We start from the raw sequence: 27,879 nt of genomic DNA, 5'->3' as shown, positions 1-27,879 counted from the left end.
CCAGACCTGTCCCCCCGGTGTGTTCAGGGCCGGTTCCCTTTTCCCGAGCCCCGATTCCCCCGGTTTGTTCAGGGCCGGTTCCCTTTTCCCGAGCCCCGGTTCCAGCCGGGTTCCCCGGTGTGTTCAGGGCCGGTTCCCTTTTCCCGAGCCCCGGTTCCAGCCCGGCTTGTTCAGGGCCGGTTTCTCTTTGCCGAGCTCGGGCCCGCGGGTCCGCTCGCAGCGCGGCCGGCAGTTGTTCCTCCGGGCCGCAGGGGGCGCTGCGGGAGCGGCGGCGCTGGGCCCGGGCGGGCGGAGCCGCTGCCGTGTTTACAGCGCCCGCCGTGCCCGCCCCGCCGCCGCTGCCCCTCGGCCCGGCCCGGCTCCGCGGCCGCTCCTCCGCTCTCCGCGTCAATGCGGCGCCGCCGCCCCGCGGCCTGGCCCGGCCATGGACACCAGCGACTTGTTCACCAGCTGCAAGAAGGGCGACGTGAGCCGCGTGCGGTGAGCCGGGCCGGGGAGCGGGTCCCTCGCACCCGCCGCTGCTTTAACCGCCCCGGTCACCGGGGCGAGCGGGGCCGGGCCTGTCGGGGCAGCCCGGCCTCGCCGGGACGTGTTCACCTGAAGCTCGTCCCAGGCCTCCCCAGGGCGACTGTCACAGTTTGTTTCTCGTACAAAAATGCCGCTTGTCTGCACCCCGAGGAGCTGGTTGTGCAGCGGGGCTTTGCCGGGGTTAGGTTGGGGTGAGGTGTGCCCGTTTCCGGCAGGTGTCTGAGTGTCACACGGTCACTGCGTGCTCCTGGGTGTGGATGCTGCCGGTGGCAAATGTCCTTGCACAAGGCTCCTCTCCAGCTGCTCTTCTTTCCCGTTGGAAATGGTCTTTGCGTTGGTAGGAAGCTGGATGCCTGGGACGCAATTGTCATGGAAATGTTTAGACATCTTGTGCTGTAGGCTGCGGGAGTGTGTCTGAGAAATATGGGATACTGAAATTTCAGGTCAAGTTTCCTCGCCTATCTCAAAGCAGCACAGCTTAACTGCAGTGATTTCGGATCAGGAGGCAGATGGGCTTGTCTGCAGGGTGAATGCAAGGTTCAGAGTTTACAACAAGCTTTTTCCCTGCATCTCATGGTTTGAATCTAAAACTGTTCTTCACCCTTTTATCCTACTTGATTCTTCCATCTCTTAATGTATGATATGCCAGATAATCAAAGCAACCTCAGTTTCAAAGTGCTTGCTAGTAAAGGATAAGTGTGCCGATAGATAAGGTTTGGAGAACATTGTTATCTGTTGTGATTGTGTTAGATTAAATCCTTGGAAGCAGTAAACTGCAGAAGGAGGGATCTGAGGGATGGTCTTACAGAGGTTTAAGATGACTTGTGTAGAAGTAGTGGTGGAGAAATGAGAGTCTGAGAGTGCTGTCAGGGCAGGGGGACAAACTGACCACATGGAACTGAGCAGAAAAGAGCTGAGTTGCTTGGTGTGTTGAATATGTTCAGAGGAACCTGAAGTTTGAGACAGCAAAGGTGAAGGGAGTGAAAGAGAGGACTTCTGGTGGATGATAAAAAAACCAAAACTCAAGAGTCTTTGTGAAGGCTGAGAGTGACTTTTACATGTGGTTGTTGCAGTACAGGCTCTAACAAGAACCATGCTGTGCAGGAGATTTCTCTGCAAGGCGAAGTCTGGCTTCTAGAGGTGTGAGAGAGGGAGTGTTGACAGCATTGGATCCAGCCTAAACATGCAGGACAAGGAAGTGGCAGGATTTAAGAGCAGTCTGGAGTGACACTGATGTTGGTTTTGTCAGGAAAAGCCATGAGCAAGAGGGGCGTCCAGCCTTGGCTTCATAAAACTGGCCACTTATTTGTAAGCATCCAGGCTGGGAGCATTGCTGGGGAATGTGAAGGTGCTGCAGAAGTACTCAGGCTTCTTTTGAGATTGCTGTCCTGTTAGAGATGCATTTGATCACCCTCTTTCCCCCATGTGCACCACTTAAAATTAAAGGCAGCTGCCAGGCCATGCTGTAGAACAACATTCTTTGGGTTGAACATTTGGCTGATGCCCCTTCAGCCGCAGCTGACAGTTCCCCAAGTCCAGTGCAAGATCCTGTCATACTTTGGAAGTTACTCTGTGAACTTGATGTTACATCTTCTGAAAGAGGAGAATGTGACTGAGTACTGCATGAAGTTATAACTTTGCTCTTTCCCTTTTTTTCCAGATACCTTCTTGAACAGCGAGATGTGGAAATTAATGTCCGTGATAAGTGGGACAGTACACCCCTGTGAGTGCTGCAGCCTGGAGCACTGGCTGGGCGGGGGGTAGGGCCTCAGCGCTCCTTTACTCTCTCTGCATCAGCAGCCATGAGCACTGTTACAAAATGTCTCAGGTTCTGCTTTTTTGGAGCTTTGGCTATGTAGTTCTGCTTCCCTTCCCTGTGGGCGCTGTGCTAAATGTGTCTTTGTCTCCCAGTTTGGCCGGGGCTTGCTGTGGTGATGCTGACAAGTGGGGTTTTGTGGCCAGATTACCTGGATTAAGCAGTCTGCTCTTGGCTGGATGAGGCTTTCCCCTCACCAAAGTCTATGGCATTCTGGCATGTCGTTTTGGGTGAAAGCTTGGCCTGGTAAAATGCCAGGTGACTGTGGGATCACAGTCTGTCTGGCAGTAGGTAATGAGGAACCCCCTTGAGGTGCTGAGGGATGTGCTGTGAATGTTACCTCCCCACAATTTCAAAGGACATTCAATGCAATTTAGACATCTGCATTATATTTAGAGTACAGAATAACATCCCAAAGTAAAGATAGACCAACATCTGGCTGCTGCAATGCATTTTACAGAATTCTCCTCTAATTTGTAGGATAATTTGAGGTCCTTGTGAAGGAGAATCATGAAAGGCTTAGACTGTGAAAGAAAAACAAAACTCATTGAAGTAGAAGTTCTGTTTTCTGGGGGTGGATTTGCTGCACACCCAGTGTGGGTGCTGTTTCCTCCTTGGCACAGTGTGCAGCAGTCAGCCTGACAACAGAAGGAGCAAGGAGTGTTTTTGAGAATTCAGTGGACTGCTGAGTGCCCATGAAATAATCTCCATTAAAATGAGGATGGATTTGGCAGCTGGTGGTGCAACAGAAGATGCTGAACCCAAACTGGGACCTTGAGATCTCCTTGCAGTGCCTGGGATTGCTGGGAACAGATCCTGCTTAGTCTGTTGATGGGATCAGGCTTCTGTGCTATTTGGTACCAATTCCTCACTCCTATCAGGAGTCATCTCCCAAGCTTCTCAGGGATGCTCAGTGCTGTGATCTGTGTGTGGTGATGTGCCAAAATACTGAATTTTGCTTCCTACAGCATCTCTAATTTTCTTTCTCTTGTTATTGCCAGGTATTACGCCTGTCTGTGTGGACATGAGGAGCTTGTACGTTATCTTCTAGCCAATGGTGAGCAAAGTGTCCTCCTGATAAGGATGCAGTATCTTCCTCTGGTCTGTTGGGATTGTATGTCCTTCTAGCTGTCCCTTGTGGAAACTTCTTCTGTTACAACCAACCATCTGATCAGTGATCTCAGGCTACAGAGGGAGCCCTGCACACACCTTCATGGTCTCTTTTGCAGGCCATTTGCTATTTGAATTTGCTTCTTGAAATCGCTTAAAATTTCTTGATTTGCTTGAAATCTTGAAAATGCACAGAAAGGGAAGCTGTCTGTGATGGCTCAAGGCAGCATGACTTTCTGAAATCACAGCATATGTTTTGTGAGGATGCAGTGGTGTTGAGAATATGCTGATCTAAGCGTTGTGCCTCATAGGAAGGATTGTCTGCGTAAAACTTTCTTGTACTCTACTGATAACCTGGCTTTGTAAGCAGGACTTAAAAGGGATTTTGCTAATCTCAAACAAAGCAAGACCAATTCTTCAGGCCAAGTGCCTGCCAACTGGGTTCTCAGCACCCAGATTCCCCTAGGCACTGGTAGTGTTTTGCCAGAGGAACCAGAGTGCAGAGTCACATCTCCAAAGGTTTGGTTTTCTACTTAATTCCCATCATCTTAATCAACCGCTTGTGTAATTCTAAATCGGAAAAAGCAAATGCCCTCTAAAATTCTAGCAGGTTCTAACCTAATGAGGTTATACAAAGCAGAAATACTTACTAGGAGGAGTTCTTAACAGTCCAAGAAATGATTGAACTCTTTGTTCAGTGAGATTTGTCTTCCCAGAAAACTGCTGGAGCCCTGCTGAGAGGCTTTTTGCACAGGTCACTTTAAACGAGTCATTACTGCCTCAGAAAGGGATTTGTCTGTGGGAGAGCAGTTTAAGATTGTACACATGTGAAGGGAGCTCAGTTTTTGTCAATATGCTCATCAGCAGAGGGGACTACAGTGAAACATATCAGCAGACAGAAATCATACTTCTTTAGTGACCATTTGGGGACATTGGAGAAGGATCTAACTGTGCCTGCTGGCCTGTGGCTGTTTTACAGGGGCAAAGTGTGAGGCGAACACTTTTGATGGGGAGCGCTGTCTGTACGGAGCTCTGAGCGACGCCATCCGCCGGCTGCTGAAGGAGTACAAGCAGATCACAGCCAAGTGCATGAGGAGGGACTACTATGATGTGTTCCTGCAGAGGTGAGGACATGGGCATGGGCAGAGCAGCCATCAGCCTGCCTGAGCTCTTCTGCATGTTCCATCTCTCTGTTCAGAGCAGCTGAATGTAATGCAGTACTGACCAGGGTTGCCAGCTGCCGTTGAAAGGCAGCTGATCAGTTCCCTCTGTCATTCCTGGGCATTTAGAGCTTCGTAAGGGCTGTTCCTCTGTGCCCTAAGGGATGATCTCCAGGTGTGTGTGTGTGTGTACATAGCCGTCAGTGAGTTTGGTACCCACTTGAGTCAGAAAGCTGGTCTTTATTATGCAGAAGTTCTAAGCTGTCATCCTTGACTGTCAAACCAAAATCTCTTCACTAAAACCACATCAACAATTTAGGATAGTATGTCAACTAAAGTTTCAGGCCTGAGGGTACTATAGCTTGCTAGTTTAAATTTTCAACACTGATAAAATGTTTCTCATTTGTGAAACAGAGCACTTTAAGAAGCCTCAAACTGATTCACAGTGACATTGTCCAGTTCTTTCTTTTTGGCTTTTAAAATTTTTTAAGATACTTCTGAAAATTGCCTGTCCCACATTGTACTAGAGCTGGAGTGGCAGGCTAACTTGCTCAGGAGTAGAGGAATAGTTTCAAATTTTTCTTCTTGCTGTTTCTCTACCTTGGTAACTCTGATGTTATTACAGACTTGCTGGTTGTTTTTTTTTTTCCTTTTTATTTCCCACTGGACTGACTTACAAATGTTAAAACCTTGTGGGTTGTTTTTTTGGACACTGGAATGTTAATAAGTCCTAGAAAAATCTGACAATCTTCCTAGTACTACAGTGTCCTAATTTCTGAAGCTGTAGGAAGCAAGGGGAGGAAGGAAACTCATTTATCTGAGTAAAATCAGATTCTGTGTTCCAGGGAGGCAGAATTTTGCAGGGTGATTTATTACTGCCCTGGTGACTGTGCCTCAGATGTGCAGGGTTGAGCATACATGAAAGCTAAAATGTGCTGGTTTCTGCTTCTCATTCAAATAGACCTTGTGTTAAAATTGAAACAAAGGGCAACAGCTGGGGGGAAAAAAGTAAAAACCTAATGCTTCTGTTTGGTTTAGGGCAAGACACTTAGAAGGAAGGGTGTGCTAGTGGCAGGAGATTGAGATTGGCATTCAAGACTCTGACAACATCTGTGTGTGTGACTCCACACCTTTCTGTGCACCAGTCCAGCTCTCTAGAAGGAGTATGATGCTTCATGTCCACCTGATTTGACCTCTTGAGGATGTTTGTGAGGATATATATGGAAGGAGTGATGGGCATTAGAAACACAAACACTGGTGATGGTTGCTGTAAGCTCTAAAACTGGCAGTTTTGTTTTTTCCTTTTGAAGAATGAAGGTATGGGCATGCAGGCATAAACAAGGCTTCACCTCTGATGTGGTAATTGCCTGTATTTCATGCCTGTCACATCCTTCCTTTTTCTGAGGGTGGGGGATGTCAAGTCTTCTCCTATTTGTTACGTGGTTAAAGCATACACACTGACAGTGCCCAGAGAGCAGGAAAGTTGCATCTTACTTTGTAGCAGAGTAGTTCTTTTTGAAAGTGTGTCATTTTGCAGGGCTTTTTTTTTGACATCTGACAGTTTAAAAGCAGTATTAACTTTTGAAGATGTGCTTGGCAGCAACAAGTTCCACTTTAAAATCTTGTGTTCAGGTGCTCACCTAAGACAGGAAGATTTCATTCTGCAGCCTCCCTGTTGCACTAACAAAACTTCTTTGAGTTATGGAAGGGAGTGTGATCCCACTTGAGTATGTGAAGCACCAGCCCCCATGCTGGCCTTCCCACTGGGCAGGGAGGGACTGCAATGGCCAATGTTCATTTAGCCCTAATTGTACCATGTTCCCCACTAGCATTACTCCATGCTTTCCTTTTTCATCCTGCAAGGAGTTTCCCTTCTCTGTTCCTCACAGGTTGCTGGAGCAGGGTTACCAGAGTGACATTGTTTTCATCGTCCATGGCAAATCCTTCTGTGCCCACCGCTGCATCCTCAGCGCCCGCAGCGCCTACTTTGCAGAGATGTTTGAGACCAAATGGAAGGGGAAAAACATGATAGTGTTGAAGCACCCACTGGTGAGCAAGGCTGTGCTTCCAGCTCTTTCCTTTCTTTTGCTGTTCCAGCTGGGTGAGGAAAGTGAGTTTGAGGGTTCACTTCCACAGTGAATAGCTCCTGGGGCTCAGAATGACCCTAGTTGAGGAGAGGGGCTTGTGGAGGCACTTTATGCAGTAAAGTTGCATCTTTTTCATATAACAAAAAGCTGTAGATTGCATACCTTCCCTTTATTCCCTCTGTCATGGACTCAAACATACCTTAATTAATTGCAGTAGCATGTAGCTGTTACCATCTGCCAGCTGCATCATGACCCCTCTCTGGGATGAGTTGAGTCTGTCTAATTCCTGGTGGACAGGTGGTCTGTGGTGAAGACATCACCTCCATAATTGCCACTAATTGAGTCCCTTTTGTTGCCTTTCCAGAAAGAACTAAATAGGCCATAAGTGCATTCCATCCATTAACCATCAATACTCTGGCACACATTTCTGTAACTTGACTCTGGCAGTGCAAATCCTCTTGTGACAAACATAATTCCAGTTTCTCAGAACACTGCTCTCCTCTCTCTTTGTACAAGAACGTCTTTCCTCTGGAATTAGGAAGATGTGGAAATGTTTATGATCAGTAAAAACCTGGATTTTGCAGAGCCTGTATTACAACTGTGTCTTTTGAGTTCCTCCATTAGTCAGGTCCTGTCCCCTGAGGCACCAGAGGGATTAGTATCAGTTGAAACAGTGAAGAGCTGTGTAAGCCAGGTGGAGTGGCAGCATTAGTTATGTGAGAGCAAGTAAATCATTATGTGCGAGTTCTTACTTAAAGGGGTTTTTTCCTTACTTGTTCAGGATCATGTTTCTAACTCATTGTTAAATCCATGGTGATTCCAAATGTAACTTTCTCTTGTTTTATTTTAGATTAACCCAGCAGCCTTTGGAGCTCTTCTGCAGTATCTATACACAGGTAAATGACCTTGCCCTCTGGTGTTTGTTTACATGGTTGGTGGGCAGCTGTCTGTGCCTCTGCACTGAGTGGTACAGCCTTGCACTCAGCAGTGTTTGGGTGCTTGAGTTGCCAACAAATCTTCTCTGCTGGCAAAAAGGGAGACTGTGAGCAATCACCGTCTCTTCCAAGATGTTTGTACCTTTTGCCAGTTGTTGTCCTGCCAGTAATTATACAGTCAATTAAAACCAAAATCAGCTTAGGTTGATTGGTTGGATGGATCTGGAGACTGTATTTTTGACTTAAGGAAGGAAAGTCTGTCATCTGATGTAACAGCCTCATAAGGTGGTGAAAAGCCAGGTTCCCATATAGGATATTTTCAGTTTGGCAGACCTGAATAGTGTGTGCTGAATGTTTTGACTACTTTCTGGTATTTTTTGAACAGAAGTTGATCCTAAACCTTCTATGAAAATACCCAGTGTTGTATTGTAGGCATGCTAAATGCTGAACTATCTCAGGCCAGAAGGTGGTGCCAGAAATTAACATTGTCTTCAAGGCTCTTTTCCAATACAGTGCATTCAGAAATGTCCCTTGCCATATTTTCAGTAATTGTAAAAGATCCTGGGAAGAAAACTTATGAGCCTAAAGTCTATTCTTACCCAAAACTAGATATTCAGTGGTGGCAGTCATGCTTGCTGCTGTTGTGTTACTGTTTTTTGGTTTTCTGAGGGAATTAGACGTGTTTTGTATAGCCTGTTTGGTCTTTGGACTCTTGAATGAAGCTATTAGGGCAAACCCTGGAGAGTGGAAATGTGAGTTAAATGTCAAACTGTTATTGATTTGAGTGGTGGGTGGTGGTGGAATACCAAGTCTTAGCTTCTGGGACTGAGTTGTTAAGTGGGTGCTGAAAAGTGATGCAGTGTATCTAATTACTAAATTTCTGTGACGTCTTTCATCCTTATTTTTGCCATTTTTACACCTAAATCCTGTGGATTAAGTGAGCTGACTGCATTTCTTCTTGACAGGTCGTCTGGATATCGATGTCGAATATGTCAGTGATTGCAAGAGGTTGGCCAAGCAGTGTCGGCTGCAGGACCTCATCGATGATTTGGAGACCAAATGTAAAAAAGTCTATGAATTTGGTAAGCATTTGACTTGCTGTTGTCTCTGCTGTGCCTGTGTGCCCTTCCAGGGAGAAACAGGAAAGTGTGTTAGTGGATGTTTCATGGTGTTCTTGGGGCTTCCAGAAAATGATTCTGTTGTGGATTCTGTTTCACATTTGCATGACAGTTTTCAGTCATGGCCTTTCTGTAGGGTAGCTGTAACAGTTTCTGACACATGCATGTTTATAATTTATATTGAATGCTTTCTTTATAGTAGAGCAGCCATGGCAGCAGGGCTTTGCCATGGTTGCCAGACATTCAATTGAGCATAGTGGAGTATGTATTGGCAAGTGCCTTCCAATATGGAGCTTATTTAAATCCCCAGAAAGATAAAATATACAGTTAGAGGTAATTTTCTGCATTTATCTGACCCCTAACTAAAGTAAAATATTTGATAATTGGCCCAGAAAGGGTGCAGAGGGAGATAGAACTCTTTTTTAAAAGCAAAGAAGTATTTCTGAAAGCATGTGTATATTAGTAACACATGAATGTGCCAAACCTTAAATGAAACAATCCTCTATTTAAGGACTTTTTGTTATCCAAAGCTTATTTCATGAAGACCAGCAGTTGGAGTTGATAATTCATCTCCTTAGCTGAAGCTAATGCACACGTGAAGAGCAATCAGAGCAGCACAAGTGCTGTTAGTCACGAAGCAGAAAAAATTACCGGATAACAAAACCTTCAGGCTGAAAGCTGCTGATTCTCATTCCATGCTCTGAGTTAACTTCTTTACTTTAATCAAGTTAATTTTTTTCTGAGAAGAGACTCCAGTCTATAGTTTAGAGTCAATAGCATCTTCTTCCCTGATCTAAGAGGCAGGGGTGTAGCTGTTCCACCTTTTCCTTTTGAATACGAGTTGTGATTATTCAGCCTCCTGAAGCTGCAGGACATAATTGATAGAATACTTCTGGCTCAAGAAATTCCTCATCTGCAGATCACTTGGAAGATATTACCATGTGCAGGTCTCCCTTTACTCATGTGCAGTTGTTTGGAGGTGGTGGGGTACAAGATTACCATGCTACAGCTGTTCCCGTGTAGACCAGGGTGCAAGACCTTATGGAAGCTGTGGCACAGGTCTGGCTTCTGCTGTGTAAACACAAATGTAAACATGGACCTGAAGAGATTAGAAATTCATTTCTTGGTATCTGCAAAAACTCTGAGGTATCAGTTTGTATTAAATAAGTGGTGGAAAAGGGGAGTGGTGAATGAATATAAAATAAAAGCTACTCAGAAATCAGGTAACAAAATTATTTTGTGTCATCTTTTGATATCAGATTAGTTCAGTAAGATGCCATAGACCTGTTTTTTTCTTTTTATCTTTTTCTCCCAGGGTCTAGCTGAGACATTCCATTAAATTAATTTATTTAAAATCTCATACTATATTGTGGAAGGAAAAGAAGGTGCTTAAATCTGTGAACTGCAAAAAAGCTGATTTCTTGGTGGGTTTTCAGATGGAAAATAATGAAGTAAAGTTTCAGGTTAGTTGGAAGTTTTAAATAAAAGCACCACTTGGAAATGCAATTATAACAATAATTTAACTTTGTTCTTTGGGGAGGGACTAGTTTTTCAATTTTGAGGCTTGACAGAAGACTATCCGTGGGTGGTTTAAAGCAGTGATGGAAGTTCTAGTCTTGGTTTTTATTTATGACAGGTTGGATTTAAACAAATAGAACAACTGTTAGAAGTTTGTTTCTTAAGTCTCATGTGGAAGCCAGGAAAACTTGATTCTGCAGAAAGGCATATATGTAAGATTTATAGAAGTTAAAAAATTGGAAAGATCTTAGATCACATCATGTCTGGCACTTGACGAAGCGTGTCTGTTTCTTTGAGTGTTTTAGAAACCTGTTCCAAGTGTGTGCTGTGGAACAGACATCTGATTCAGCTTGCAGAGCCAGGGTCATGTACTGCATCTGTATTATGAAGTTGAAACAAGAAAACAAGATGAACTCAAGCCTCTGCAGCTCCACTGGATAATTGCAGTGTCGGCAATCTCATTATCTAGAGTTAATCAGTATTTCAAAAGCACTTACTATCTCGGCATGCACAGACAGTAGTACAGGAAGAGGATGACCCAGTGCCTTCTGTTGCACCTGAGATATATTTGGGTGTGAATGCTTGCCTATTTTCCCCTGTGTGTATATTGTGGCTATGAAAGGAAAAATTATTGTAGTGTTTGGAAGAGCTCAAACAATTTGTCCAGATTAAGCTATAATCCTTCCTGTAGAAGTGTATGTATTAAAAAATAAATGTTCTGCAGTTACTTCAGCAGGTTTTAGGCCAAAAGGGGTGAGAACAAGATGCTTACCATTGTAGCAAAGACACTGAATATGTGTTTCTAGCTAATTATGCCATTAGGGAAGAAGATGCATCTGAGTGTGAACATTTTGAAGGTTTTGGGTGTTTAGTGTAGTTTATTTGTGGCTCTTATGTTTTGTGGTACATTGGCTCAATTTAACCAGAAGACTGCAAAGAAGTATTGAGCAGGAAAACCAAGGCAGCTGATACATTGGTAGGTGATGTTGAGTGCTGTACAGCTGTGCTAGACTGGGAAGAAACCCAATCTGAACCTCAACCACAGTTTGGTTATTCCCTTCATCTCCTTGCATTGTTTATGTTGCTTTTTCTCAGAAACCCCTCCATTTTTCTTTCTTTCGTTCCTCTTTCATGGTCCCTGCTCCTTGCTGGCAGCCAGCAGCTTATTCCTATTTCACAAGTTTGATTTTTGTTGTCTCTGTTAGGAAAGATTTTTGAGTGATACCAAAGAGCCATGCCCTTGGATTTGAGATGCAGTGTCTGAATAGATTTGCTTCTCAGAAGAATCACTGTTCTTTTGTGTCACTGGGAAAGTTCACAGATGCTCTGTGGATCTCAAGAGAAGAGCTCTTTGCCTTGACTTAAAACTTCCTGAGTCCATTAGCACTTACAGAGCCTGACCTGGTGACTGTTACAATAAGTACTACAGAAATACAAATGTTTCTCTGTGCCGCGAAGAATTTCTAATTGCAAAGGAAGAAATTTCCTTCTCTCATGCTGGTGTGTAAGTGATCAGGGCTTTTTGAGAAAATGCACTCAGTCTGGTTTGTGTTGGTGCCAGGCCTCCTCTTAGCTTATTTACCCTGGAAGTTTCCTATCTGAGGGTAGCATTTTGTGCTAATAGGGCAGCCTGTCTCCTTGCTGGTGAGCTTTGTGGGTAGGAAATGGTACCTGACTATTGTATTGACAGATCATGGTACCAGTACATGATTCTTTTATACTGGTAGATTATCCTTCCCTTTCCAGCAATCTTTCTGGGATATGCAGCCTATGGAGAGGCACAGTGGTGGCATATTTGAAGGGTGCAGCAGTGATGTGGAGGTGGGGGTGGAGATCTTGTTTTGTGGCACATCGTGGTCTTGTTTCGCCCACGACCCAATGGAGTCATCTGATGGAGCTCATGTAATGCTGTGCAAAATGTCAGGAGAAATGAGGTCTCAAGGTGGCGTGATTCACCTGTGAGGGGTTTTAATGTGGTGAATCATACCTGTCAGAAATTCTTCTGAATGCTTTGGAGTTAACTCTGTGTCTCTCTGGCTCCCAACAGTATCTTAAGGCTTCCTCACCACAACTTTGCATTTTCCAGTGGTGCTCTGTCTTTTTTCACATGCCTCCTTGTATACCAGGGACTCTTGAATGTCTTAACATGATCCAGTTCTTCCCCCAAACCTTGCTGACCTGAGAACAAACCTCAGGTGGTGGAGCAAGGTATCCAAAACGAGAAAAGTTGTGCCAAGATGGCATCATATCATAGTGGGTCTGCTTTGGGCTGCCACTTGTTTGAAGTTAGGACTGGCTACTATGAGCTCCACAGCAACTTTGGTCATAGCAAGACCACTAAAGTATGATCATGTATTTTGCTTTCCCTTTAATGGGCTGTTTTATTGTGTAGGCTGATAAGACAAGATGGGAAGACACACTAGGTCTGAAAAAAGCAAATGAAATTGCTGTCTCTGAATGGTCTGTTTCAGCTTATTGATGGTAGTGATGCTTAGGTCAGGCATGTGCAGGAGTCGGGGTACTTTGGGGTCTTTGTGATTTAGGGATCATAGATGGAGAGTAGAGGACAGAGTCATACCTGCTGAATTTACTGGCTAAACAAGAATAAATTCCCTTGTTCCTTGCAGTGAAGTCAGGATGGCACAGCTGAAGTGGGAGCCAGTGAAAGCACGTGACAGAGCAGAAAGGCAGGGAAGCAGATTAGTTTTAAAAACTCCCTGGCATGGGCTTTACCTTAGGTGACACTGTCAGCTCTAGGGGTAGCTGGGGAAGGCAGTGTGTGACTGGCTTGTACAGGGATCAGGGTAGCCTGATCCATGGTCTTCAACTGTAATTGATGATGTGGATTCCAAAGGGCAAGTTGGGCTTGAAATATGCTTGTGACAACTTTGTTTCCCACAGTTGATATTCCAGCATGCGGAATTAAGTGGAGGTTTGAGGAGAGGCAGCAATACATGCATCCCCTTCTAGCCCTGCTCGCTGGCTGCACTGAGGGGTGCTGAATGTGTGTGTGCATAGAAGAATTGTGTGTGTTTTGCAGTAAAAGCTGAACAGCAATAATACTGGTTTTCCTGGCACGTCTTTTATCTAAATAAGAGAGAATTTTTGTGGAGGAATTCAGGAATCTCTGCTCTTTTGTTTTTTGCTTCTTGCAGTCTCTTCCAAGCCAGGGACCTGTGTGAAAGTGCTGACCATTGAGCCCACAGGTAACTGCCGGCTGCAGGAAGATCTGGCTCTCCTGGCAGACTGCGCCCTGCCAGCTGAACTGCGGGTAGGGAGCACTTCTACTCCTCATGGGCTCTCTGGGGCTGGGGTGTCTGCTCACTTGTGTCCAGTCACATCATTGCTGTATAGACTTTAGTGCTGGCTTGTTTCCTGGGGCTCCAAGTGCTGAAAGGTTTTTATTGCTTGGAAATGCTGTAAAATTGTGTAATGAGGCTGTCGGTGCTGGTCTTTCTGTTGTATGTTTCCCCCAGTAGGGATCTTGGTAAATAAAAGCTTTTCCATGTGCTTGGTGGGGATTTCCCCATGAATACAATGGGACAAGACTCCCAGCTCTTCTCTTTGCCATCCTTCTTGAGAATTAGAAATGTTGTAGCAGCAGGCATTGGTGCCCAAGGAGATCCATAGGTGAAGGATGGCTTACTGGGCTTGCTTGCTAGGAACTGACACACTGCAATGGAGAGATGCTTCCAAACCCTCAAATATTTCCAGCAGAAATGTGAGTCCCTCTGAAGAGAATTTAATTGACTGGCAATAGATCTGTTTTTCCCAACTATGTCTTATCCCTCAGAAATAGCCCCCAGGCTGATGATGACTATGTTAAAATACCATCATATTATTAGTTAGGATCACATATATGGATCTTCTCTCCCGTTTGCAAAACAGGATAACTATTAGTTGTCTTCATTCTTTGTGCATCTGTTGTTTTCTGTAATATCAGCAGATTGATTTTGGTCTTATGTATGTCCTTTTTTTGTCCTCTTTTTTTTTTACCAACCACTGTATTGAATAATGTGGACTCATTTTAGGTGGCTGCTGTGCCCAGAGGTTGTATGACTGAGTAATACAGCAAAGTTTTATTGCCTTTTCTCTCTCTGTCCCCTGCCAAATAGACCTGCCTGGTGCAGAGTGTGTGTGTGTGTGTACATGGATAAGGTTTCTTACATTCATAAGCCAACGTGTTTTGTGCTGGCTGTTCTCACATGTATTTCATTATAGAGGGAGTTTTTTTCTCCACCAAGTTTACAACTACCAGTTCAGAAATCTTAACCTCCTCCAAATAACTGTACATTTTTTTGTGGCTTTCAACATGCTTTTCTTTATGTTTGCAGGCTTTAAAGGGAGGTGATACTATAAGTAAGCTTCAGATTACCTCCCCAGGAATTAAAAAAAGGGATTGTGGACCCCAAAGTAGTGAAATTTACATATATTTTAAGTCACTTCACAAATAAAAAGAATACTTACTGTTTGATTGCTTGATTCCAGATCTTGATGGGCATACTCCTGTTAAGCTGTTCTTCTAGAGTTAGAAACACTTTACTTCTTAATTCTTTAATGTAGAATAGGAGCTGTAAGGAAAGGAGGAAATTGGAATAGTGTAATCATCTGACAGTGCTGTGAATTGTGAGCTGTGGGGTTCTTGCTGTGTTCATAGATTGGAATGAAGGCAGCATTAGAGTTATTACAGCTGTAGAAGTGAAGAGGCTGTGGGCATGCATACCTGCTCACTAGGGAATTTGTGTGCCATGCACATGTGTGGGTGCTTTGTTTAAACCTGAAAAATTCTAAAAGATTCACGTGTTTCTCTCTCTAGGTACTTTTTGTTTGTTCCTTTTTGTTTGTTGGCCATTTATCTCTTACTCTAATGTTTTCAAATTGTTAAATTCTATGAATTGGGCATCTTTGTTCTGGAACAGAGGCATTGCACATCCTCATTCTTGCAGGGTTTGCTGCCATTCAAGGAATAGGATACAAACTATGTAACCTAAAATGTCAGGAACAAGTGAATAGTCACACACAGACATCTGTGTTTTGAAGAGAAGTATACATTATTTTTTTCCAGCCTATGCAGAACAAAATAGGTATGTATTCTGGATAAAAGCTAGCATTTCCAGATTTTGGCAAGAAACATTTTGAGCTGCTGCATGTCATGTGATGCCATATTATATGAAATGGGGATGTATTCAGCTTTTTGTTTCAGTATAAACAAATAATTTGCATGTAATGTCTTTGATACTCAGATGATGTATGAAACTTTGTGCATTTCAATTTCATGGTTAGTGGTATCTTGCACAACTAAAAAAATAATGAATGTTTGTTATCCAGTTACAGCTCATTATTATGTTCTAGGCTGAGAACTATCTATTCTTTGAAATCTCAAACACATTTATGATTCTGGTACCTTGTTTCGCTTTCCTGTTTGTGCTTGAAAGCCTTTTTTTTCCCCAATGTTTCCTCTTACAAGTGTGGTTGTTGTCTCTGTTTTGTTTTAAAGTAGTAATGGCCAGGATTTTTCTGTCCACAACAGCTGCTTCCTCAGTTTGTTGCAATAAAATTTAGCAGTGACAGATTTAAGTAAAATACCATGAAAAGCCAGGCAACTGTAAAAAACCATGTGGCTTCCCACTGTCTGCCTGGTTCTTCATGTCTGCCAGGTGACCTCTGAGTTACAGATTCCAGGGTTTCCTTGTAACTGTTTTTCAGTTACCTTTTAACTGAGATCTTATGTTCCAGACCTCGATGAAATCAGACTTAAAGGATCAGAGTTTGCCATGAAATAAATACTGTTCTTTCCATCCTTATTGACACGTAGTGTGGCCACAAAAAAGAGACCATTTGCCACTTTGGGGGTAAAACTAGATCTTGTCATGCATAGGAAGAACAGTTTGAAACGAGCAGATGGGTTCATCTTGTCTGTCTGCACCTGTGTACTGTGCTTGTCCAAGGCAGTGACTCCTGTGCTTTGCTTTGCCTGTTTGGCAGAGGCAGATGAACTGAAATATTTACAACATGTTTCCAATTTAGGATTTTTTTTGTATCCAATCCACTTGCATCTGGTTGTGAGCTGCTAATCTCTTAGATCACCAACCCCTGTATTTTGTGTTGTAATTTATTTACAGTTTTCTTGCTGAGATAATCTGCCCAAGGTACAAATTGCTGCCACTGATTTGTTTTCTATGGTTTTGCCTCCAGCAACATTTCTATTTAAGCTCTAATAGGAAATTTGCAGCAGCAAAGACTTGGTCTTCCATGTGTGATAGTGGAGAGTGAGAGTATTCAGAGTATTTTGAGATGGTGATTGAGTTATTGTGAATGTGTTTGGACCTTGTAGGCTGGATGTGTTGTGCTCCTTGGGCAGAATACTTGACTCTGGCAGCTGTGCTTTGCCTGGACAGAGGCCCATGAAGGAGGTTGTATGAATAGGGGTGGTGGGAGCAACAAGCCAATTTTCTGCAGGAAGATCCTGAAAAGGTGACTAGATTCCTCAAGCATGACAAGGGGGGACAGTAGAAATAGTAGAGACTTGAAAGGGGACTAAAAGGGAAAATTCTGCAAAGCCACTTCGTGCTGAATAGAAGAAACAAAGGCATGAACCTGCTTTTGTAGTAGGAATTGAAAATAACCTTATAAACCTGAGCAGCAGAGTGGGGACCAGGCAAGGCTAGAAGCAGGAAATTGAGCCCAGAGGAATTTATAATTCAGGAGACAAACTCTGAGACAAATAAAACTCCCATATCCATTCCAGAGGGATAGACTTATTTTAGAGATTTACCTTTGGGCAATGAAAGAGAGCAAAGAAAGGATGCACATAGGAGATGTGGCATTTATCTCAATTAAAATTCCTTTGCCACGGAGTGGCATCTTGTCAAAGTTTGTTTCTAGGTTTGTTTTACCTGTGATGTGCCTGCAAATCTGTAGCCTTCAGATTTCTGTCAGAATTTGTAGCAGAGGACATGGAAGCTGTGGGCATATGGTGGGGAGAGCAGCAAGGCAAACAGAGCAGGCAGTTCCATCATGATACTGGAGTTTGTAACACTGCCACAGAGTCAGCTGCAGATCCCCAGACCATGGAAAAGAACCAAAGCCTTGAAATATGAGACACAGGTAACAGTAAAATAGCAGCCTGGGGAATCTGCAAATGGGACAATTCCATCTCATTTTGATGAGGTGCTGTCCTTTGTGTTGCAGCTGTTGCCCTTTGTATTGCAGTTTATGAAAAAGAGGTGATAGATCAGGTGGGCAGCATTCCTTGAATTGCTGCATCTCTTCTGGAACAGGAGTTGCCCAGTGGAGCAGGACTGCAGGAGAGAGGTGCTATGGAGAGCCAGCATTACTGCAACAGCCTTGTGCATGATTTACATCACTGGGCTTCTCCTGTGATCAGGAATCAGAAGGTGCCAAGTGTTGCTGTAGACAAGGAGTGTGGTGGATGAGTCCAGATTGCCATGGTCAGTGGTGGTGTGAGCTTTTGCCAGCTTGGTGCCTTGCCACATCTGAGAATGTGTTTTGTGAGAAACTTCACTGAGCCTGGCTGAGAGCTCCCACCCAGTGTGTTCCAGTCTGTGTCTTTGTTCAGCTCAGGAGGGAGGAGTCATCTGGCTCCTCAGCGGAGCTGGAAGCCCCTGTTGGAGGCAGGTGGGTTGGCAATGGACAGTCTACTGTTGTGAGTCCAATCTTTATTGTCAGGCCAGGGTTTTCCTGGGTGCAAACTTGGGATGTAATTTTCCTGGATGGAAGACAGCAGGAATAAACTGCTTATCCTAGGTACCTCAGGGACATGTGTCCAGGGGAACCAGGTCCATGGTCCAGCAAGAACCAGGGGAAACTTTTGTTTGCAGAGATGATTGTCTTGGCTACATGATTGTGAATGTAAACTTTTTTTTGCAATTGAATTTCACTGTATATAGAATAAGGTGAAAGGGAAAATATTTGGAAGTGTCACTTTAAAATAACATAAGGCAAACAGGCTTTTTTTTTTTGGTGTGTGCTGTCATTGTTGGCATGTGGGATTGGGTGGAGGTGTGTTGTTAAAATAATTCACTTGAGTATTAATACTGCAACAACATTATCTTTGGCTGCAAATCAAATAAAAAAAATCTAAAGCTCTAGCAATGTTGGATTATTCAAGTGAGGCAATAATTGCAGCCAAACCATTTCAAACTGGTGTATACATGGATGTAATCTATATGTTATTACATGTACCCAGTAAAAGGCTGGTCCTAAGCTCCAGTATGCTTATGATACCTACTGCATGAAGTAAACTTCACCTCCACCTGTTTGTCTGCCTTGTTAGATGGCAGAGAAACGCTTTCCAAAGGTGTATGGAGAGTCAGGAAATTGCCATGGATAAAGGAGGCAGCTGTAACTTGTACCAGGAATATCTCTGAGAAGCAGTGGAGTTCTTAATTTCCTGACATTGGAATCTGTGTTCAGAGCATCTCTGGAGCTCTGCACTGTGCTGAGGGAATAGAGGGATGGCATTTTCTGGGAGAACATAGGAGTCTGAACTTGGGACCCTGAGTGTGTCTAAAGCAGGAATGTTAAAGGAAGGGTTTTCTGGTGTCTCTTCCTAGGTTGGTTTTGGGGAGTTGCCCTTTGACAGCACTGACAACTTCAACAGCTGTCCTGACGTGTGTTTCCGTGTGGAAGATTACAACTTCTTGTGCCATAAGGTATGTGCTTGTGCTGTATTTCCTTCTCCTCCCTGCTTGCCATGAATCTAGTCTACTTGTGTCCCCCACTCCTCCTGTGCTGGATACACTCTGCAGAAGCAGCATTGATTCAGCTGGAAAACTGCATTTAAATCATTTAACAAAGCAGAAAAGTCTGCCTTTCTTGCAGAAGTGTGGAGATATATTTATAAATTCAGCTATGGCATTCACAGCTGCAAAATCTGCTGCTGCTGGCTTATGAGTTCAGTGTCTGGAGAGAGGAATGTTCTGCAGATGAGCAGAGCAGTAAGAATGAATTTTGAGATCCAACCTCAACTCAAGGTCCTGCCCTAGTGCCATGCTAATTTCAAATCTCTCGAGTTTACCATTTGTATTTATGGTTCTGAGGGTAGGCATGGATAGAATAAGGTCTGGAAGAATATTGGAGATACAGCTTCAGAATGTAGAGAAAATCAAAGTTACAGAGTCTGAACTTCTGAGTTGGTAGTGCCCTTTGGTTTGGTGCAGTGAGCAAGATGTCAGTGTTTTGGTTTTTCATTCCTCTCCAGGCATTTTTCTGTGGTCGCAGTGATTATTTCAAAGCCCTTCTTGAAGATCATTTCAGTGAGAGTGAGGAGCTACAGACACAGCCCAGCATCCCTGTGGTGACTCTGCACAACATCTCAGAAGACATCTTCATCAGGGTCCTCTACTACATCTACAGTGATGATACAGAGGTGAGCCATTGGTCCTTCCTTCAGTGTGGTGAGCTCTGAGGGGCTTTCAGCAGTATTTTTCTAAATCTGGAGCAGGTTCTGTGTGTATATTCTTAAATTTCACTGACCTACTCTACTACTTCACTTTTGTCTCAGGAATCCACATACTCTGGGGTATGCTGTTAGCCAGGCAGGGTTGTAGTTCATGTGCATGATGTTTGGGAGACAAATCTGTAGTCTTCTGTCCCACAATAAAAATCTGGAAATTGGGTTGCATGCTGTTTATTGACAGGATTAATACACGGCTTTGCAGCTTTCCTTCTTGGGCTCTGTGGAAAGATAAGGGAAGCATCTGCCAGTAGATGGCAGATTGAACACATTTGGAGATCTGGATAGGTTGAGAGATTCTACTTATTTACTCCTGGCAAATAACCATACTCATAGCCTACTTTTCCATTTGTAGCAAGTCATTATTTCTACTGTTATTTATTATTGGAGTGAGCAAAGGTTCCACTGTGAGACCAGTGCCCTGCTGTGCTCAGTATTGCAGGCAGTAACAAAATAGCCCTAACCCACTTAGTTTTCAGCCTAATGGAAGATGCAGCAAATCCCAGTGTTTAATTAGCTTCCTGCTTTGGTTTTGTGGCAAATGCTTTCAGCAGGTCTCTCTGCAAGATCCCAGAACATTCTGGCATCAGGGCAGTGACTGCTGCACCTGCCAGTGTCACTTCCCCCAAGCAGTGTTTGTGCTCTGGGTTAGGTGCCACATCCAGAGAGTGCACACAGCTGTGACCTTGTTTCTGCTGATCTGTTCACCTGTGGGTAGCAGTGAGGAGAGATGTGTTTGGCAGGCAGCAAGGGCAGGATTGATACTGGTATGCCAGAGAGCTGGTCCTTCACTTGCTTGCACTCTTTCCTCAGCCACTTGCTGAAGGGGCAGGCAGAGAGGGAAAGAAGCTGCTTGAAGATCCTGCTGACCTTGTTCCCTTGCACTGCAGCCTGACCCTGTTCCTTTGCACTTCTCCAGTCTGCCTGCCCTCCTTGTGGTGACTCACAGGAAGGATGTTTCCCAAGCAGCTATTCCTTTCCAAGGGGTGCCTCAGCTGCTCTGTCTGGGCTTGGGTCAGGAGGGTGGGAGGACAGACCAACAACAGGAGTTAAAAGGATGTTGCTCATGTGTTTCATGTGCAGAATGGTGCATATCTTGGGTTTCAAACCAAGCAGTCAAGATGTGAGCTTCTGCAGAGAGTTCACCTGTCATGAGAAACTACCAGAAAAAATGGTTAGGAAGACAGGAATATAGCTCAAGTTCCACATTTACACGTGGAGTGTTCTCCCTGGCCTGTGTTTCTCCAGCCAAGTATCAGCACTCTCAATTCCATGTTTTCCTTTGCAAAGGATTAATGGTGTCTCTCTGCCATGCAGTAGTGACGGTGTTTGCAGTTATAGGGTTCCACCCACAAAGACAAGTTGCTGATGAGAATACTTCTTGAGGGCAGTTCTTGGAGGAACATTTGCCAGGTTTGTCCTTGATGAAGCAGTTGGGAGCTGCAGTCATCAATACTACTGGCTCAAACACCTCCAACTCCTGAGGTTTCCACAGCTTATGAAGGGACAAAGCAGCTCTTGATTAATAATCCCAAGGGCTTTGTTACCCCCTGTGCATACATAGCCCTCGTGGCGTGGCTCTCCTACATCTTGCATTCTTCTGCCCAGCTGCTGCAGGGTGTTACACAGCTGGGTCACTTGCTGGGAGCTGCCTCTCCAAACACAGGTGCAGACAGCTGTGGGAGAAGAAAAAATCAGTTGTTTGCAGTTGTCAGAGTGAGTAACCACACATGTAGATGTGCACAGCAGTATGTTTGCTGCTCACTGGGTATCAGGAGAGTGGACCAGGCTGCACCAGTTATCATTCCTCCATCCAGACCAGTGTGGCTTTGTCTCTAAGTGCCAGGGCCCTTGCCTCCTCCACAGCCAGGGCATGCAGTGTCCTGCAGCTCCACTGTTACAATGGATGTGGGTGAGTGAGCTCTTTGCAGTTCACATCAACAGGAACAGAGAGAACCCTCGTTCCAGGTTAGTGATGCAGATGGCTGACAAAAATAGGATTTGCCCAGCCAAGGAGAAGAGGCTGAGTGAAGTTGGAGGTGGTGTCTCCAACTTTGTCTACAGTTTTTTTTATCCTCAGATCACTTCCAAGTACTCAAGAGGGAAATGGGAAGGTGGTTCTCTTGCTCAAGAGGCTTAAAATGTTAAAGGCCGTTCACAACAGTTTAAGTTTGTTCGTCCATTAATTTAGTCCATTTTGAACACATGTTAGAGCTCCACTAGTATTTGATGTGCAGAATATGTTCTTACCCAGCTGGGCCTCACCTACAGTTTATTTTGAGTTCAATTCTCTGTCCTGGAGTTTTATCCCCTGTGCCAGGGGTGTTGTGCTGGTTCTTAAGAGAATTTTGCATATTTTTCACAAAATACGAGTCTAGTAGTATAAAATGGGAGGAAAAATGTGGAGACAAGGTTCTCTGTCCTGCTAGCCTCTTCTGTTTGTGTCTTGGAAGTAGGTCTGATAAAAGCTACCCACCACTGTCACACTGAACATTTTTTAGCAGCCAGGTGCACTTGGATGTTTCAGCATTGCTTGGGGTTAGCTGCAGCATGAGAAACTCCTTGCTGCACTTGAAATTCCTCTGTGGTAACTGAGTGAGAGACGCAGGCTGAAAGAGCTCCAGTAATGGGCCAAACAGCTCATTAGTTTGCCAGTGAGAGGCAGCATGCTTGGGGCTGGGCAGTAACTCCTCTGTGCTCTGCAGCTGTCTCCAGAGAACGCCTATGACGTGCTGTGTGTGGCTGACATGTACCTGCTGCCCGGGCTCAAGCGCCTCTGTGGCAGGACCCTGGCGCAGATCCTCGATGAGGACAACATCATCAGCATCTGGAGGATTGCAAAGCTCTTCCAGCTGACCCGACTGGAGGACCAGTGCACTGAGTACATGGCCAAGATCATTGAGAAGGTACTGAAACACTCCCCATGGCAGTGACCACCTGTGTCTGTGTATCTGAACCATAGAGACAACACGTTGAATGGTTGCACTTTGGTCTGTAGTTAATGGTTGTCCTCTCTGGATTAATGTGCTTCCAGGAAATGAGCAGTTAAGTAGCAAGGCACATGGTGAGTTAGGACAGAGGAGGAGGAGTGTGGCAGTACCTTATGTCACCACAATAACCCAGATTTTGGTCCCTGGCTAGCATGTCCCTGTGGAATGTGGGGTGAAAAAGTTGCCCAAAAAGCTTTGCAGGTACCAGGGACAGGTGATTTTCACTGAACTTTCAGCCACTGTGCCCAAGTAGCCATGGTGTTGCCTGAATACACCAGCTGCAGCCTGGAGAAGCCAGAGGGGTGAGTAGGAGAGCTCTGTGCAGGAAATGTTTTTCAGTGTTTGCTGGGGGAAATTCTTTCTGGCATAATGCTCTAGATAGGAAAAATCAATGTGACCTCTAATCTCTTCCAGGATGACAAATCAAATGGTAGGGGTTTGCTCAGTGGGTAATTTGCTGATGAGCAGCAAGAAAAAATGAATTTAACACTGAAGTTTTCTTTATGGGGCTCAATTCAAGTGTTATCCTGAGTGCTTATAGCTTAGACTCAGGACTCGTGGAGAAAGTTGCCATATGGAAGCATAAACTAGAACCTGTGAAGGGTTTATATGCTGACACATCTTTGTAAATGGCTTGTGCAGTTCACATGGGAATGTAATATTTTCACCTGCAGCTTGAAAGGTGTGAAATTATTTTTGGTGTGAGAAAACAATGAAGGAAATGGTTCTGAGGCTGTTACTTTGTTCAGTGTATGGCTTGGGAATGACATCCGCATGTACCTCAGATTCTGGGTTCTGAAAAAGGATTTAAAAGATGTTGAATATCCTAAGTAATGATCAGGATAGGGCTTTGCTTGTGTCTTCCCTGTTCTTTAGCTTGAGTGGGAGTCCTTGAACTCAGCATTGGCAGGGTTTCTTCTTAAGGGTGTTGGCACAGACAGAGCCACCCCAGCTGATGTTCAGACATCAGTAGTTGCCAGCATCCTGTGGAGATGCACTGATGGCAGCAGGAGAGATTTTGGCAGTGTGGTAGCAGATCAGAGCTCAGCAACCTGCTGTGCCCAGGCACAGTTCAGCAGCATAGACAGATGGAAGCTGCCTCTCGCCCCTCAGCTCACCACACATTCCTGGGGAACCTGGTGCAGAATCATTCATGGGTGACCCAATTCTGTCAGGTTGAGTGCAAGGGAGAATTGTAACTTGTGGCTCCCAGTTCTGAAATGGGCACAAGCACCCACTGGCTTCTGTGCTAGAAGACATTGCCCAAGTGTCTGGCAACATCTCCTGGTTCCTGCTGGGAAGCCTTTTTGGGGGGAATATCATGTATGTGCATGTGCCCCAGTACCAGAACCAGGGATGCTCAGTTAGAGGGTGTTACAGGACAGTGTTGGAGGTGCAGATTGCCTTCAGCTGAGACTGTTTATTGTTGGAGTGTTACTGTCTCCTTTGGATGGATGGCAGGCTGCATCTCCAAGTGGTGTCTGCAGGAGGATTTGGGTCTCCATGTATCCTAACTTTCCTTTCTTTCCTGTGGGATCCTTTACCAGTGTCTGAGACCTTTATCCTAACCCTTTGCATCTCTTTACCTGTCCTCTTGTATTCCTAATGGTTCTCTTGTCCTTCTGGTCCAGCTGGTGGAGTTGGAGGAGTTTGCAGCTGCTGTGAAGGAGAACGCAGAGGCCGTGGAGGAGCGGCAAGAGACTGACTCCATCCCTCTGGTCGATGACATCCGCTTCCACATCACCAGCAATGTGCAGACTTACAGTGCCATTGAGGAAGCCAACCAGAAACTTGAAGCTCTAGAGAACCTCCTGGCCAGCATAGGGCTCGAGTGCTGATGTGTGCAAACCCTGCCTGTCATATGCAGCCTGCACAGCCCTCACTGCGTTGGCTCGGAGTGCAAGAACATCTGAGTCTGAATGTCCCACTTCCCATTCTTTGTCCTCCTTCCCATCCACCTTCAGGCATGGTTTCTTTTTAATTTATTTGTGTCTGGACATTTGCATTTCTGGTTTGTGTTTGATTTTATTTTTTTTTTTTGTTTCTCCTTTCAGAAGTAGCTCCCAAAGCTCAGCCTAAGTCAGTAGCTGCTCCTTTGTACAATACACTGTGGAGAGGAGACTGTGAGCTGTTGGGAATGGTGAAGGAGCTGTTCTGGGGACTTCCTACTGCCTGGGGTTAGAACCCATCCCATTCTGTGGTTCAATACAACATACTTCTGAAACTGGCTTATGCCAGAATATTTGTTGAATTACCAGCAGCAGAGGAAGAAAACTGGATTAAAGTCTTAATAAGTGTATGGGAAAGGAGGTCAGCACTGTCACTGTCAGCATTATAAGACTGGTAGAACTGGGCAGTGCTTCCCTAATGGGACAGAGAGGTACTTGGCTATGTGGAAGGCACTGTCTTCACCTGCTATTTTAGTACTTAGATGGAAAAAAACAAGAAAAAAAGTGATTTCCAGGTCTTCCCTAGCTTCTCATTGCTTCGAAGTGCTCAGAATTTAAAAGCTTTGCTGTCTGAACAAGCATCTTTGGGAATACAGTAGAGACCAGAATCCTTCCATTCTTAGAAAGCAGTAGCTTTCAATGCACAAAAGAAGGAAGAGCAGCCCTCTTAAAGAGGGGATGGAAACACCTTCTTCTTGGAAACAGCACTTTTCCCTTTATTTTTGTCCACTGTGGTAGGGCAAGGCTGACTTGCTGGTGGGTCTGGGAAGAGGAGTCACTGGAAATCTTTTTCAAAAGGAAAGGGGCCTTTTGGGGCTCTCATGGGGCTGCTGTCGCACTCTGTGACCTTCTGGCTTTGCTCAGCCTTGAGCCTTGTAGCTTCATTGTTCTCCAGGAAATTCACTGTCTGTACTAATGAATGTTTTTGAATCTGTATTTTGCAGTAGGTCATGTTATCTCATGTTGTCTGCCTGGATTCTTAATGAGGGCAATGGTGTCCCTTCTCCTTGGCACTAATCAGCAGGTGATAACCCTGCATAGCCTTGCCTTGCCAGATAGGCTGCCCTTGGAGCTGTCCATCTCTGGAATGGTGTTGGGAGAGTCTCCAGGGTGCAGGCTGGGTGTACCTTCCCATGCTGTGCTTTGGGAGGGAGAAGCAGCATTGAGTGAAGCACAGGCACAGGCACTGGGCTGCTGTGACCACCTCATACAATCATTTTGGTCACTTCTGAGGCAAGAGCTTGAATATCCTGTGCCAGAGGTGCTTCTGTTATGTGATGTGGGAGCTGGGCAAGGAGCCCCTGCAGCTTCAGGGTGTTGTTTTCTGTAATGGTGGGGGTGCCTCTCATGGCTAAGGGGTTAGGAAATCTGGGGTTTGGCAGAGACTTGCTTCAGGTGTGGATGTATTGGGAGTTTTTCTTTGCTAATCTCACCAGGTGAGAGACTGTTACCCCACAGCAAGTGAGAGCTGCAGCCTCACTGCCTGTTCCTCTCCTGCACTGAAGCTGTTGGCAGATGCATGGGCAGGCTCTGGGCACCACCTGCACTAGGCAGGCTGCACTCAGTTGTGAGGAGGGGACTCTGGGCAAAGTCTGGAAAGCCAGGCTTTGGCAAAATCATGTGTCAGGATTGAGTTGCACTTACCAGAAGCTGTGTATAGAGCTGGGGTGGGGGGAGCAGGCATGAAGTTCATTAATATGATTGAACCCCAGATGCTTGTGCACTTTGTGATCTGGCTTTAAGTGGTGTCTCTTGCAGATCAAGTCTCTGGGGCAGGGGATGGTGGTGGCAGGACTATCAAGCAGCGTGGGCTTCAATTCTGTTTGAAAACCCATGTGAAGAAGTGCAAGGAGTTGTTGTGGTTTGTTTCCTGCAGTCATATTAGATTGAGGATGGAGGATGTGTCCCTCCACAGGAGTGTGTTGCTGCATGGAAGCAGGAAGCAGCAGGAGTGTACTTCTGTTTGGGATAGTGACATCACCTCCCTGAGAGGAGTTGTGCATTTCTTGTGTGATTTGTGGAATGTACCTCCATGTCCCCCTCTAAGCTCAGCGTGTCTTTGACAGGACCACCAAAGAGCCCAGCACAACTGATGACTATATCCCCATGGACTTGGGGAGGGTGAAGGGCTATCGAGGGAGCTTTAATATGAAGTCCCATATATTTTGGAGAAAGAAGAGTGAAAGGAGAGCTGCTTGTTTTCTTGCTGAGTGGAGTGTCAGGCTCATGAAAATCTGCTACAGAAACTGGCAGCTTAACTCAGTTGGTTCAGTTCCCCTATGTTTCTCCTCTGTATATGGCTGAAGATAACGCTAAACATAAGCAGGATGTTTAGTTTATCATATCTCTTCTCCTCCTCCTCCAGCAGAAATTCCACTTCTGACATCCTAGCAGTTGGCTTTCCACAGCAGTGGTTGTGACAGCCCACGAGGCTTGCACAGAGCCACCAGAGAACAGGACGTGGCCTTTGCCTTCTGCTTGTACTGAGCGAGATGCAGGAGCAGGATTATCAAGGAATGTGCTAATGCTTTTCTCTGCAGGTGCCTCAGCTGCTAAAGCAAATGGACACTGGCAGTGGGCAAAGCAGGAGGAAGGCAGAGGGGGAGCAGCAGTGCTGGGAAGCATTTTCCATATGGCTGCTCTTGAATAATTCCATTCCTGCGTCCTTAAGTGTGGAGTGAGTGAGGCTGCAGTTGTACATGTGGGAGAAAAGGTCAGCATGGCCTTTTGATCTGCCTCCCCAGCAGTGCAAGTCCACGTGGGCTTCCAGGCAAATGCCTCATCTGTCTGTGTGCACTTAGTGGTCACATCTGTGAGGCCTGTCAGACTGTCCAATTACTCGGGATCCTTTAACTCCCCCCCATCCCTTTTGGCAAAATAGGGCTATCCAAAAGCATGCATAAGCAGATGGTCAGCATGCAGGCAAGCTCTCTAATTAAGATGAGCCAGGACAAAACTTAGATTTGAATTCACTTTATTCTTGCTGCAAATAATTTTATCACAAAATAAAAACCTTCTGATTTTTCTTCTGTTGCCAGTGTCCTTTCTGTGTTTTGTTGCCTCTGTCCTTTTTATTTACTACTCCCCACTTGCTGAATCAAGAAGATTGTAAAATTTATACTAGAGTGAGGTTATATTTAAGAAGAAATGTGTAAGCACGTGTGCAGCAATAAAATAGTCTATTTCACTA

At 45.0% G+C, this 27,879-nt stretch overlaps 1 protein-coding gene across 1 annotated transcript; it reads left to right on the top strand.

Annotated features, from left to right (window-relative positions):
- The first annotated feature begins 322 nt into the window (after window positions 1–322).
- Window positions 323–27,879, top strand: ABTB1 (ankyrin repeat and BTB domain containing 1). The gene is made up of 12 exons (XM_030956870.1): window positions 323–480; window positions 2,189–2,251; window positions 3,346–3,401; window positions 4,434–4,578; window positions 6,504–6,663; window positions 7,552–7,597; window positions 8,602–8,718; window positions 13,428–13,543; window positions 18,849–18,947; window positions 19,496–19,663; window positions 22,456–22,656; window positions 24,372–27,879. The coding sequence occupies exons 1-12, from the start codon at window positions 425–427 to the stop codon at window positions 24,576–24,578; spliced, it is 1,434 nt and encodes a 477-aa protein (XP_030812730.1). The 5' UTR covers window positions 323–424; the 3' UTR covers window positions 24,579–27,879.

This window comes from Camarhynchus parvulus, chromosome 12 (genome assembly GCF_901933205.1).
Source record: "Camarhynchus parvulus chromosome 12, STF_HiC, whole genome shotgun sequence".
In the NCBI taxonomy this organism is placed as follows: Eukaryota; Metazoa; Chordata; class Aves; order Passeriformes; family Thraupidae; genus Camarhynchus; species Camarhynchus parvulus.
Note: the sequence above shows the minus strand (reverse complement) of the source record. Positions and strands in the feature narration are given on the sequence as shown.

Coding starts and splice junctions, on each gene's coding strand:
- ABTB1 (XM_030956870.1), top strand. CDS start 425: ATGGACACCAGCGACTTGTTCACCAGCTGCAAGAAGGGCGACGTGAGC. Junction 481..2,188: donor GGCGACGTGAGCCGCGTGCG/GTGAGCCGGGCC, acceptor CTTTTTTTCCAG/ATACCTTCTTGAACAGCGAG. Junction 2,252..3,345: donor AAGTGGGACAGTACACCCCT/GTGAGTGCTGCA, acceptor TGTTATTGCCAG/GTATTACGCCTGTCTGTGTG.